We start from the raw sequence: 14,953 nt of genomic DNA on the forward strand, positions 1-14,953 counted from the left end.
GCTATAATGACTAAGTGGGTAAAGGCAAATAATAGAACTGGAAGAGCCTTTAAAACCGAGAAAAGACAACACTCATGTCATATTACCATATCCAAAAACTAAGAAGATATCTAGTCTTAGTATATCACAGTATCGATATAATATCGATATATTGGGCATTCCTACTTCTCGTTGTTTTTTAGCACTTGCATGCACCTGTCCCTTTCGACCTGCACATTATCTTTGCCTCGCATCTTTCCATCTGTTCCGAATGGACTCCTGCCTGCTGTTCTGTAAGAAAACCAGCTTTTGAATGGCAAGATATATCTTACCCAGCCAGCAGCCGTGGGGATAAGCCCTAAAGCATACTGTTGTTGGTCTAAACAAGTGCAGTGATAGTAATGAACTCTGAGATAAAAGTGGAACAGGCGCAGATTATCTCCCGACCCTTCATAATTCCTACAATGACCCTGAAGTTCAAACACATAATGATGACGACACGTGCCGGCTCAATATGGGCCTCCACACTGAACCAATATAGGACACAGTACAGTTTAAATCAGATTACTTCATTACTACAACTTTGATGGCTCACAGAAAGTGTATTTAAGTCTCGATAAACGTTCTCTGTAGCCTTGAAATTCTGTTTTGAATTGAACTTTACGAGAACTTTACAGGCTGATAAAGTTTTTACGATGCATCATCGATACAGTACAATGAGCAGTACTTTTCATTTTGGAATCGCTCAGCATATGACCTTATAACTTAAGTGACACATTTGGGTGTTAAAGGCAGACAATTATGTCATAATTACACCCGTGTGTCCAGCCTCAGGGAGAGATGTTGAGGGTGGCATTCTCACATCATTTTTTTACTCACATTTACCTCTTAATTATTTTCTGTTGGGAAGAAGGGAGGGATTGTTGGTGAGAAAATGACATAAATTGCTTGCGCTCCTCCCTAAGTTAACCATAAAAAAGACCCACCCAAACAAGATCGGAGACAGTGGTTGTGCTCGGCTTTGCTCTGTAATTCACATCTGAAGGGAGAGTGTGTGCATATGTGTATACATGCTGTAGGTTTGTGCATCAGTGTGTGTGTGTGGCATTAGAGTTCCTTGGGTATTTTTGGGGCAGACAAAGTTCTTTGGTAGAGTGAAAAACATTGGTCACATTTCCCCTGTGTTTTTGTGTAAGCCTAATCTTTGAAGTTACTTTTTAACATCTTTGCACAGTTGTCTGTATCTGATTTATTTTGTGAGTGTATGTCTGAATGAGCAAAGGTGGAGGGAGAGAGTAGAGATGTTGGTAGAGAAGTTAACGATACCGCCAACAATTTCTGTTTCATCACAAGTTATTCTGTCTGACATTTAATTTGTAAAGAAGTACATATTTTTTCAGCATTTTCTGCTTTCAGTCAGAAAACGGATATGATGTAGTCGCGTCAGCATTACCGTACAAACAGAAAATATTTAGATGAATCATTGTTAAAAATAAATAAATAAATAAATCGATTGTAGGGAAAAGAATCGACTTTAAAAATCGTCGCAAAAACATCACGATACATACGATTTTCGATTCCCCATGCATTTTATATGAGTGACAAAGAAGAAACTCAATGCATCGAGATTGCACACATTACGTTGGTCTTCATGGGTCGCTTCGACTCTGGCCGTGGTATTTGTTAGTCGTAGTGCAGAGATGGTGGCTTGTAAGAACCCAATATGACCGTGAATGACTCAGAATGGGCCTTTGTGGGGGGGGGGGTAACTACGCACGATAGAAAGCATGATCGGTTTGCTACCGTAAAGGCAATGAGTCTGTTACTTTATTTGACAGAAAACTATATGCATTTGCCTGACTATTTCATAAACAAAAATGTATATTATGCTTAGTAAGTAAATGAAACCCCAATCAACAAAACTGCTTAAGAAAAATAATATTAATATTTAAATACCACCGTTGAAAATCACCGGGAGGTCCGGGACAGCCAGACTCTGGACGGTAAAACTGAGATAAGCGCTCCTATTCAAGTTTATGTTCTGCTTTTTCAACTGATGTTTGGTAAATTGCTATTAAACAAAGTCAGAGGATTTGAAGTGCTATAGTGTCTCTCAATTCTGATCATTTTAGTGCTCGTGATTTTTGTTTATTTGGGGGGGCGCTAAAAATTCCTCTACGAAGGAAAAGCCCTGGTTCTCATCTACAGTACGGCTTTTTCTTTATTAACACCCACCAAGAAACACTTTGTTCAGAAACCACAAACTTCGTCTGCTATACTGTACAGGCAGATCTGATCATAAACTGAGAGAACCAAACAAATTGCACACTAAAATTCAATTCATGATTTTTACATAATGGAGGACCAGAACGTTGTAAATAAAGTGAGTACGAGTGATCGAGGTGCAGATTTTTCTTTTTTGTTCCATTCTGTACTATTAACACCCCGAAGAAAACACAACATGAATGGGTTCATTCAAAGCCATTTCCAACTGTCTCAAAAATGTGAGCAACCAAGCTGCTGTTGTTTTTGGAGTTTGTGTTCATTCTTTTGCAGAATCTTAAAAAGCTGCCGATAATAACCAGCACGTCCCTCAGTGGGAGTCTGACTCTACACCATTAATCAGAGGTCTCACAATTTATGATTGCTGCTTGCTTGCTTGTTCTTTTTCCTCCCTTTTTCTCTTCACGCCTTCTCTACCTTCTCTCTCTCTCTCTCTCTCTCTCTCTTTCTCTCTCTCTCTCTCTCTCATTTCCTGGCAGCTCTTGGGAGGGGTCCTTTTGGAAATAGATCACACAGCTGCAGGTCACAACAGTTCAGACACACTTCCCCTCACAGCTGGACAGACAGAAAGATGAAGGGGGAAACGGAGGATGATGCAGAGGGAGTTGCACTGTTACACCTGAAGATTTATGGACCCTCCCTTCCAGTTTTATGTACTTTCAAACTTTAACGCATATCTCAACCTTTTATCCAACCCGTGGCTTCACATTGCTCAATTCAGTCTGATAATTAGAAAACAAACAGATGACCATGTTACCAAATTTAAATTTCATTTCCATGCAATCTTCTATTATGCCTATCATGGCCCATAAGGTTCTCTAATCTCTGTTCTGTGTGTCCATTTAAATCCTCCTAAATGAGAGTGGAACAGATGGATCAGCCAACCCTGTATCTCAGTTGACACGCTCCTACTAACTGATTTTTTCCCTTCTCCCCTCTCCACGGGAGGATAATAGACACAAACATGATTTGTAGATGCTATTTATAAACTCAGAGTTGGGGAAAAACACCAGAGCACCTGTGGGCCTTACACTGATTGCAACTCTGCCTGTGTTGCTCTAAACTGTGCAGCAGCTTCACAAAGAGTCGTGTTGATGTTGGATGGTTAGACTACGATTTGTTTGTCCAGTGTGTAATGTTTAGTTATTGGGTGGGAAAATGAAAACTACAATGCCAGACTGGCTCTCCCGATGATAATATTTATACAAATATCCCCTCAACATATGCTTGAATGCTATTCTTGAAACAGAATCTAGCAATATTGCTAATCTTCCAGTAAGTGCTATCTCTGTAGTACAGCTGGGGAAATTCAAAGACATTTTAGTTGAACTAACTTGACTAAAGGCCAGGATGTTGCCTTGGTGAGCTCGTAGCGCAGTAGGCAACATATCAATAAAGCATCATATAAATAAAACATGTTAAAACACCGACAAAGATCATAAACATAAAGGGTGAGCTAAAAACTAAATGTAATATTGAAATACAAAGATTGCAAAGAAAACAATAGGCTCCAGAGACAGTTTTTCTTTATGGTATATTAACTTAGTCAGACAGCTAATATCGGTAAAGGACAAAAAGCATGCAACAGTTGTTACTAATCAATCATTAATGACAAATATACAAACTAGGCCTGCACGATATTGGGAAAAAAACTGACATTGCGATATTTTTTTTTTTTTTTTCATGCGATTTATATATTGCGATATGAAAAAAGACACATTTTTACAAGATGACATAAATAGCTCTATTTGGAAATAATAAATAATTCTCGACTACTGGGCTGATTTTGTGGGAGAGTGCATCTACATAGAAAATAAAAATGAAAAAGGACTTTTTTGAGCGCTGTGACTACTCTTCTGACGTGATTTTGGAGAGGGAAATTAGATGATTAAATACACTGGTTGACTGACATGACACCATTGTATTCATATAATATCAATCCAGGCTAAAGTGAATGATATTAATAATGCATGCATGTTGCTTCCTTTAAATGTCAGGCTGTGGTCGACTAGCGGGGCCTGCTTTGGTTGTTTGATAAATTAATCAACATTGATCATGATTGGTGGTTTGCTGTGCATGAAGAGCCTGCATGTCACGCACTAGCAACAAACTGTGTATCCAAGAACACTTACATCAGTGTAAGTGACGTTATATCAGACACAGACTGCTGTTGTAGATTAGTGTTACGTTTCCAGCTTCGCTGCTCCGAACCGTAATGCTAGTTGGGACAGACGCCTTGTTTCTTTAGGCTAACTATGTTAGCTTTAGCCTGGATGGTAGCAAGTCAAGTGGGTTTTATTGTCATTTCAACCATATACACTGTATATAGTGAGACAAAACGTTTCACCAAGGGTCAAGTGGTGTTACATTTAGAATATATAGAAACAAGATTTGAGACACACATTATAGATACATAAAGTGCAATTACTACTTAAAGTAGTGTATTTAAGACAGACAAGGGACAGGACAGACAACAAAAGACAGGGCATAAGTAGACTTGTAACACTGATTGTTATGAGTTAGGTTCACAGTGAGGTGGAGGTAGAATATATACTGTAGAATTATAGAATTTAGCAGCAGAGAAAAAGTGCAGGAGTGCATTTCAGTTCAGTGTGAAACATTTGCATCATCTTTTGTTGTTCAACAGTCTGACTGCTTGAGGGAAGAAGCTCTGATGGCAGTAAGGAGAAGAGTGGGGCGGGTGTGTTGTGTCCTTAACAATGCTTATGGCTTTACGCAAACAGGGAGTGTTGTCGATGTCAGAGAGGGAGGGAAGAGAGGCCTCAGTGACCTTTTCAGCCATCCTCACAATCCGCTGCAGGGCCTTTCGTTCTGCAGCTGATACCAAACCATGCTGTGTGATGGCACTGCTGAGGATACTCTCAATAGTCCCTCTGTAGAAGGTTGTTAGGATGGGGAAGGGGAGGTGTGCTTTCTGCAGAAAGTAGAGGCGTTGCTGGGCTTTCTTTGGGATGTATGTAGTGTTCTGAGTCCATGTGAGGTTGTCTGTGATGTGAACGCCCAGAAACGTTGTGCTCTGAACAATCTCAACTGGAAGGTCATAGCAGCTTTATGTGGTGATAAATGGCCGGGAGACGTCGTGATAACGTTGCATTAATCAAGTGATTTATTTCGTCTTTGCAGCGAACATAACACACTGACCAGTGTAGCGTCACTACCTATGGAAACGTGTGTGCATCACTGTGTCAGCAGCAGCTGCCACTTACGGTTGTCTACACACGGAGAGCCTCACTTCCCATAACAAACCCCGTGAGACTAACGTTACGCCACATACACACACACGCTGCCCACATGGCTACCTGTCTTAAAGGGGAAGGGTCGCCGGTAACGATCATGTAAAAGGAGAACGGTGAAAGTTTACTTTTCTGTCAAGTTTTAGCATCAACATCGCAACGTCCTGCGATGTGACTATCGCGCATGCGCACATCGCGATGTAGACGATGAAACAAAATATCGTGCAGCCCTAATACAAACCCACATGTGATGAAAACGTCCTATTGAGCCGCGAGAGCACCACAGGAAAACATCTTCAGTGATTTGTGTCAGTGCTCAGCTTGCTGCTGGTGGTAAACTTAGGTGTATATTTTTGGGTTAATTAGTTATTTTTCATAATTACAACCTTGGTGAAATGGATGGAAGATATGGATTCAATCCCTTTTCATAGTACATGTCATTTTAAATATTAAAATATACCAATGGGTGATAAATGACTGTAAAAAAAAAAAGAAAGAAACAAGAACAAAATGAAGTGCCTTAGGAATAAGGTAACAATACCTGTGTGGATAGCAGACCCCTTCTCTCTATGCATACCCAAGCTTGGGACACCAGATACACCTCTCCCATCACGTAATACCATTGTTAACAATCCCCCAGAAGCTATTGTACATGTGCGTTAGGTGGGCATCTCGCTGTGTTGGCCCATGTACGGGGAGACGTCTCAGACAAAGACCTCCGATTGACATTTGAACAATGGAGCTGGCACACAGCAGCCTCCTGACCGAGGGGAGGGAGGGCACAATGGCTCTTTTTCTGTAACACCAGGGGAGGAAGAGCCAATAGCATGGTAGCTTAGCTGCTCAGAGAAATTATAGTGGACCTGCTTATTTTATGCAATTGTTACAATTTGATGTATGCACGTGTAAAACTGACCGGTGGTTGTTTTAAGTTTTTGATGTTCTTTATTATGGGTTTGCTTTTATATATTTGATATATATATTATATGGGGGACACACAGCCACATCATTTGTTAAATAAATGATTTGCTGTGATGCAAAAGGGATGATACGTGATATAAGTTGTGGTAAATAGGCTTAAACATGCAACATCTTCATAGTATGCAACATTGATGTTTAGATTCTGGCGGTTAGAAAGTAGCATTATATAACACTGAAGCCTTTCTTTATCCCACCATGCCCTGATCGTCCCACCCTGTCCAGGACACATTAGCATCCCATGTCATTGTTAGCCAGTCGTGCCAGTTTGTGCATGGTCTGACATACAATATGAAAACTCGCACACGGATGAGCTAATAAGAGCATGTGGTGAGTGCATACAGCTGTGGTAAAGCATTGTTGTTTCCAGCTACTGCTGTATGAGTTAGAGATGGTCCGATACCATTTTTTGCTTACCGATTCCGATACCTGAACTTGCGTATCGGCCAATACCGAGTACCGACCTGATACCAGTGTGTCATATATTTTATTATGTTTTAACATCTGTATACTACTATCCCTGTATGGATGTGATATTATTTCTATCTTTGTTGTCGGTCTGGCTCAGGTTAAACTCTTTGTGGAACAAACAAACAATGAATGCCACAGAACGTTCTTTTATTCTCCAGTTTGACAATCAGTTATAACGGAAAAAGAACATAAATAAACTACTTTAATGTAGATTTTCTTTAGGGCTTTATTACATGGTATCGGATCGGTGCATGAACTCCAGTACTTCCTGATACCGATACCAGCGTTTAGGCAGTATCGGAGCTATCGGTATCGGAACATCTCTAGTATGAGTGTAGTGCATGTAATCCCGCCTCATAGCTTTGTGTACTCTCCCTCTTTCACTCGTAAATGTACTTCATTTCAATTAAATCGTAAGCATTCTATGATGGTATGAAGTCCTACCTACTTTTACATTCCCCTTCCTGTTTTGTGTTCCCGTTAAAAGGCATTAACAAGACACTTTTAAAAGTTTAGAGAAGATGCAATGGATTGAAAAGGCCAAGGCTCATTACCATTTAAAGAATCAAGGTTTAGGAAACACTGATAAACAAGAAGAGTGGGCATCCATCAACAGCCTCACCCTTAATGTTTTAGTTGATGCTCAAGGCCCTCTGGGATGACAAATATTGTGCTCATTGCAGCAACATCAACACTCTTCAGTGCTTGATTTGCAGTTCTACCAGCAAGTCTGCAAGAAGAAATTATATCTCAATATCTGGCAAGCCTTAAGCAAATATAAGTGCTTGATTGATTTTATCTGGCAAATGCTTAAAACCCACAATCACAAATGCCTTGCGTGGGCCGATTAGGACCGTTTTGGAATAATATGCTTTTGGCCTTGTTTGCAAGGCAGCGGCAGACTAGGTTTGGCAGCTGTGAAGAAAGAGGCCATTCTTCTTTTGAGAGAAACTCGGATCCTACTCCTCTTTGGAGTGGAAGGAAGTCAGGAAGGCGGCCTGGGGCAGAGAGAGAGAGAGAGAGAGAGATCGAAAGATTGTGTGAGAAAGTAGAGCACAGAAAATAAGAGAGCTACAGCAGATCTCCAAATTTTCTGGGCATCAATTACACCCATATAATAATGAAAATGAAGTTTAATTATATAGCACTCATCAAAACCAGAGATTACAAAGTGCTTTAAAGGACAAAATGAAAAAAGAAACAAAAGAAAAATATACACATACGTTGTATATGAATTCCACATAAACCAACCTGCATACTGTTCACATGCAGACAGGTGTGATTGTTGACCTCAGTGGCTGTTTATTAGTAAGGATCGACCGATACTGGTTTTTCATAATCATTAGTAGTTAATGAAACCGAATAACAGATATTTGGATCCAATATGCATTTACAGTGAAAATGGAAATCTTTAAGTCAAAATTAAGATTTTGGAATGTTACAAACTCCAACACAAATCTTTGTTTAAATGCTTTAAGCAAGTATTTAATAAATTAGAAAGTTTCAACATAATACCCAGTAAAAGTTAGTCAGATAGTGTAGATTAAGTCAGACTCAGTGGTGAGGGACAGACACAGAGCTGTAGTGGAGCCAAAGTAGACCACTTTTTATTTAATTTACTGTATCAGTTATTAGGCACATAATACGTCGATACAGATAATCTGCAAACGCGGGCTGATAATCGGTCTATCTGGCGGTCTTTCCACCAGATTTTAGAACCTGCTGCAGGGATTTTCTCCCATCTAGCAACAAGATAATCAGTGAGCCGAACACCGATGTTGGGTGAGAAAGTTCTAGCGTCCTCCCAAAGGTGTTGGATGGGGTTGAGGTCAGGGCTTTGTGCAGGCCAGTCAAGTTCGTCCACACCAGACTTCAAAAAACATTTCTTTATTGAGCTGGCTTTGTGCGCAGGGACATTTTCACATTTAAACAGGAAAGAGACAAACGCAAACTGTTGACACAAAGTCAGAAGCACACTATTGTCTATAAAAGCATTGTATGCTGCAGCAGTAACGGTAACAATGGACAGAAATGGGGAGAAACATTGGTGTCAACATAATGACTTCCTTATTGACAGTGATAGAGGGCATGAAAAAAGCTTTTGTGAGATTGTTGTAACATGCAAATGTGTGGCCTCGGACAGATGGGAGTTCAGTGTTATAATATCTATGGCTTATTTACTAATGTTCAGCTTGTTATAAAGTCCAAAAAGTGTTGTGATCACAAAGGTAACATTGTTTTGTTACTGAACTACATTTAGTCTTGATTACAAAATAAAATGTTATAATGGATGGATGTCCCTGAGTGACCCTAAGGGCAGGTCTGTGTCCAGCTACACTGTTGTAGTTTCTAGGAATTTAATTGGCAGGTGCAACCCAAAACAATATAACATAGATTTTTATGGGGCTGCTTTTTATATGAATTGTGTTTTTTTTAATTATTGCAATTCTGTAATATAATAACAATTGTGTATTTTCTTACTGGACTAGACAGTACCCTAGACTGAAACTAAAGGTTTTAAAGGAGAAGTTTAACATTTTTGGAAATGCACTTATTTGCTCTTTTAATTTTTTGTTTTTTATTAATCTTTATTGAACAAGGACCATGCATAATAACATAAATGCCGAACTGAGAAGAGATGATTTATGCCAGATTTAGATCTGCAGTCCCTGAGCTGGTACACACAGAACATTCACCAGACACTAAAACAATAATTTGCATTCAACACCATTACACACTCTCTATCACACTAATTATATACAGATAAATCTACGAGCACACATCAACATATAAATACCAGCACATTCAGTACAGTATACAATTACAACTATTAAACTATTACAACTCTTTGCCAGAAAGCAAATGAACGTATTTCCCAAATGTCAAACTATTCTTTTAATGAGAAAGGCAATGCATCTCCAATTCTTTGTTACTACTTTTAAAAAGCCATCGTTTATTCTTTAAAAGGTGTATTTCTAGAAAAAGTATGACATTTTTTTGTTATATCAGAAATATGGGTTTCTTTCAACCAAACTGCCCAAGAATAACCTGGATGCATGGATGTGCTTCGCAGGTCAAATTAATGATTACTTCCATTGAATTGTGGGTGTTTCATTCAATTTTACTAGCATTAGATTTTTTTTAAAAAAATGTTTCAAAACCGCATCAGACTCATCTTTGACAAAAGAAACATTTGGTGATACACTCCAAATCCTCTGAACTATCCGTCAAAAAAAAATCATAGTTACTGCTTTTTGTAAACTCAATAAAAGCTTTTTAAAAAGCGTCACAAGCATAAAAAACATTTCCAAAAAAGTTCATTTTAAATTTTGACCCGGAGGACAATAAGTTGACAGGAAGACAACACAAGGGGTGAAACATGTTTTTCTACTTCCTTCCCTGGGCCTGTGACTGCCCTGCCAGTAGTTGTGTCAGAGTTAGTGTCACTCTCACTCACATGTGTAGGTGCTCATTGGTGAGCCTGGAACGGTACTTGGTTTTAATAAACTTCCTAGTGGAGAAAACTGACTCACGGCTGTAAGTCGATCCAAACATGGTTAAGGTGTGTGTGTAGTGCTACTTTGGCTAGACGCTGGGAAAACACAGACACAGTGTAAAGCCAGAAAGTAGCAGGTCAGTTGCTCCATGCCGTCATCTCTCTCACACCTCTCTTACGCTGTTGTTCTGTCTGTGTTCAGTAGCGCTGCAAAGGTTAATCTATTGATTGATTACCATTTTGATAATAGATACATCGGTTTGAGTCATTTGTTGTTTTTTTAAGAAACGACTCGCACATCCAATAATTCTTCTGTGCGTTGGAAGAGAACATCAACTTGGAAACAAAGGAACAAAGGAACAAATCCTGCACCATGCTCTTGCTATAGCATCACCTCTTATTTACAAAAACGTACGTTTCGGTCCCTCCGGACCTTCATCAAGAGTATGACTTTTTTTTTCTAAATCTGGCACGACCTCTTGCTCACCTAGTAGAGTGTAATCCCCATGTAGGCGGAGTCTGTGGCAGCGGCCCGGGTTTGAATCTGACCGCGGCCCTTTGCGGCATGTCGTCCCCCCTCTCTCCCCTTTCCTGTCTTCAAGCTTCCCTATCAATTAAATGCCATAAAAGCCCAAAAAATAATAATAAAAATAAAAGCTGATTCCAGCTTCTTAGATGGAAATATTTTCTATTTCCTTCTCTCCTCTGTGACAGTAAACTGAATATCTTTAAGTTGCGGACAAAACAAGACATTTTCGGACGTCTTCTTGGGCTTTGGGAAACACTGATCCACATTGTTCACCATTTTCTGACATTTTATAGACCAAACAACTAATCGATTAATCAAGAAAATAATCAAAAGAGTAATCGACGACGTACTGTGCACTGTCCTCTCCAGTGTACTGTCTGCAAACTGCGGTCTGCCATTTGGAGATTACCGTTTTAAAGTATGAAGTCCAACATATTCCAAGACATTGAATTGCAACTGTGCAGTGTTATGTGTTTATCATCCCACATGTGCATGGTTACAGTATAAATAAAGAAAGCGATGTTTCAGAACTTTGTGTTTTACCTGCTTGAACACAGAAAGACCCAACAGTTAGACACCTTAAACGAAAAGACTCATTATGGAGTCAGTGTGGTAATAAATGATCAAATGCAAATAGAAAGAATATCTGATATTTGATTTCTAAATGGCCCTCTGATGTGTCCTCAGGTTTGAGAAGGGGAGGATCTACACCTACATCGGAGAGGTGGTAGTGTCCGTCAATCCTTACCGTGCCATGAACATCTACGGCCGCGACATCGTAGAGCAGTACAAGGGCCGTGAGCTGTACGAGAGGCCGCCCCACCTGTTCGCCATCGCTGACGCTGCTTACAAAGCCATGAAGAGGAGGAACAAAGACACTTGTATTGTTATCTCAGGTAACACGGGACGCCCACCTGCATGGGCCGCACAAAGATGTTTTACTCTCTTTTGTATTCTGCAATTCACATGTCACTTTTGGATCGTATTTCTTCTGAGCATTTTTCTGTCCTATTTCCTACTATTATGTACAAAAAACGTCCTGCTAAATAATCCTCTATTTCCTCTTATACTTAGGTGTTTTTCTTTCCGGAAATATGTTCTGGAGGAAATGTCTTGAAAAATATTGACCTCTGTTGAGTTAATGCAAACAATCCACCTTCTAAAACAAACATTGTTATGTGGTCACAAGCTGTGTGTCAGTGTGGAGACACCATGCAGAGGATGAAGCACCACTCAGTGGTCAGAGTGGGAACTGAGCCCCTCTAAACCATGACGTCATGTCATGAATCCCCATACCAAGACAGAAATATAGTTTGGGCTAATAATGTCAATAAAAGATAAACATTGGTGTGGTGGACTGAAATATTTTTGTGCAAAATGATGAACACCAAAAAATGTCTTTGTTCTGTGTTTTTTGTTTTCAGGGGAAAGTGGAGCAGGAAAGACAGAAGCCAGCAAGTACATAATGCAATACATAGCTGCTATCACCAATCCCAATCAAAGGGCTGAAGTTGAAAGGTGAGCTGCTGTTATCGACACTGTTGAACCTGAACACACTGCAGAAGCTGTGCACAGGCTTGGTTTGGTGACTGAACAAAAAAACAGAAAACCCAGTCATACCGTGCATATTGATATATGTTTTGCTTATCCAAGTGAGACCAGATGCATGAGATATTTTAATGTGAGGTGAAAACTGTCAAAACGACACCCATAGAGTTTATAACAAAGATACTCTTTCTCAAATTAGAGTTTGTACTATGGTTTCTACCCACGAGAAGAGTTGTTAACAAAGTGCCCATTCATGATTATCTATTCTCTAGGTCACCTTTTATTGTCTTATCACAGTCAATGTAGTTAGAAGTAAGCCATCGTCCTATTCCAGGAATTAATGCCGCTAGTAGTCAAAGTCTGAGATCATAGAGAGATATAGTTACAGCTCAACAAGGCTTTGGACAACATCACTGATAACTGACAGCCCACACCCACTATAGCAGAGGAGAATATTATTGCACCAAATTACGGAAGGCTTATATTGAGGTGTGTTGAAATCGACTAGATATATATTAGAAAGAAAGCAAGAGATGAGCTTTGTAAAGAAAATGTAGGTCAGCGATAAAGATAAGATGTGTGCATGTAAAAGGTTTTAAGATCAACCCAAATACAATGTGCTGCCGATACATTTGAACATATAGAAAGTATGAGTACAGCTGTACACAACTAAATAAACATGAAATACCAGAGAGGACATAATAGTGTAGAATATAATTTCACAAACATGTTGGTCATTTTGATCTAATTTGGGTCAAAGGACAGTCAGTCCCCATGTGACAGGAATATGTGTAGCCTGATGTTTGAACTCTTATACAGTATATTATATATATTTCACAGAATCCAACCCAGTGTCAGATTTCACTGTAAAATTCCCTTTTAAATGTACTTTATTTCTTTCTGCTGCCAGCTAACTTTTGGTACCACAATATTATAACTTTACACACCGAAAAGCTGTAATGTAAGTTCAAGAGATGTGTGAGATGATAATGTCGTTTGAATGGTATCATTAGCCTTCAGGTTTTGAAACTTGGTGTAATAAAGGTCACACTTTGTAGGAGCTCAGTCTATTACCGTAAGCTACTGAGATGACTAACCCAGGAATGACCTGGCCTGAAAGGGTCCATTTTTTCAGTTTCGTTTGGTACATCAAACTCTCAAGCTATAGCACAGCGACACCCAATGCACAAACAATAAATAACACTTCATTGCAATTATTATATTCAATAGTATTTGGTATTGAGATTTTCTTTTTTGTCTTTAATAAATACAAAAGTTGAATAATACACTTCTAGAGAGAAAATATCATGAGACATTTCTAAAAACCTTTTTTTTCTAAGAGGAATGCACATCACATGTCAGTCTGACAGTTATTTTATTTGTAAAGAAGTACATAACATGTATTTTCTGCTTTAAGTCAGAAAACGGATATGATGTAGTCGCTGTCGGCGGTACCGTATGAACAGAAAATGTTTACTTGAATCATTGATTAAAAAAAAAAAAGAATATTGATTCTAGGGAAAAGAATTGATTTAAAAAATCATCGCAAAAAAAAATAACAATACATACATGAATCGATTATTCCCCACCCTAACCCTTAATGTTTTTTTTTTTTTTGAAGATTTTTCGGGCATTTTAGGCCTTTATTTCCATAGGCAGATGAAGACATGAAAGCGGAGAGAGAGGGGGGAATGACATGCAGCAAAGGGCCGCAGGTCGGAGTCGAACCCGCGGCCGCTGCGTCGAGGAGTAAACCTCTATATATGTGTGCCTGCTCTACCAACTGAGCTAACCCGGCCAGGCTACACCTGTCAGGTTTTTCACAACAACACATTTTGAAACAAAGCAACAGCTTGTTGCGCCAGAGTTATTTGCAAAATATTGATTGTAGATGTGAGTCTTACATGATGAATTGACACTGCAGTGTGAATATAACAGGGCGGACATTGTGTACAATGACGCAGACCACAATCCTTCCAGCTCGGTAATATCCAGTCCTGACTGTCCCAGCAGATTAGTGTCTGTTATCTATGTGAGTTCTGTATCAGCTAAGATTGCCCCTCTTCCTGTTCTGTTATTAGTGAGCGTCAGGGGAAAGTGTTGGCACTGTATTAATGGAAACACATATGGAAAAACTCCAGCTGTGTCTGGTCAAATCCTGACCTGAACGGGAGACTGGTCTGGCCGAGTATCACTTATACAAACACTGAGAAGACACGTCTGTCTCTGTTCTGACCAGGATTTGTAAACATGGTTCAGTTTTCATAATTCTGTGTGCGTTACATTGTATTCAACCTGCATTATTTATTCTTTTTGACCATGTGTGCGCAGCACAACAACTTATACACCCAACATTGGCATATCATCATGTTATAAAGTTGATATGGGGAACATGTTAGCAAACAGTTGCCTGTT

General features: G+C 39.3%; 1 protein-coding gene across 1 annotated transcript in view; it reads left to right on the plus strand.

Moving 5' to 3' along the window:
• The window catches only part of myo1d (myosin 1D), a 111,013-nt gene that overhangs the window by 13,198 nt on the left and 82,862 nt on the right, over positions 1-14,953 (plus strand). Inside the window, exons 2-3 of the mRNA XM_078280017.1 lie at positions 11,678-11,886; positions 12,415-12,508. Of these exons, the coding sequence (XP_078136143.1) occupies positions 11,678-11,886; positions 12,415-12,508 (303 nt within the window). The remainder of the gene's footprint in view (positions 1-11,677; positions 11,887-12,414; positions 12,509-14,953) is intronic.

This window comes from Sander vitreus, chromosome 21 (assembly GCF_031162955.1).
Source record: "Sander vitreus isolate 19-12246 chromosome 21, sanVit1, whole genome shotgun sequence".
Lineage (NCBI taxonomy): Eukaryota > Metazoa > Chordata > Actinopteri > Perciformes > Percidae > Sander > Sander vitreus.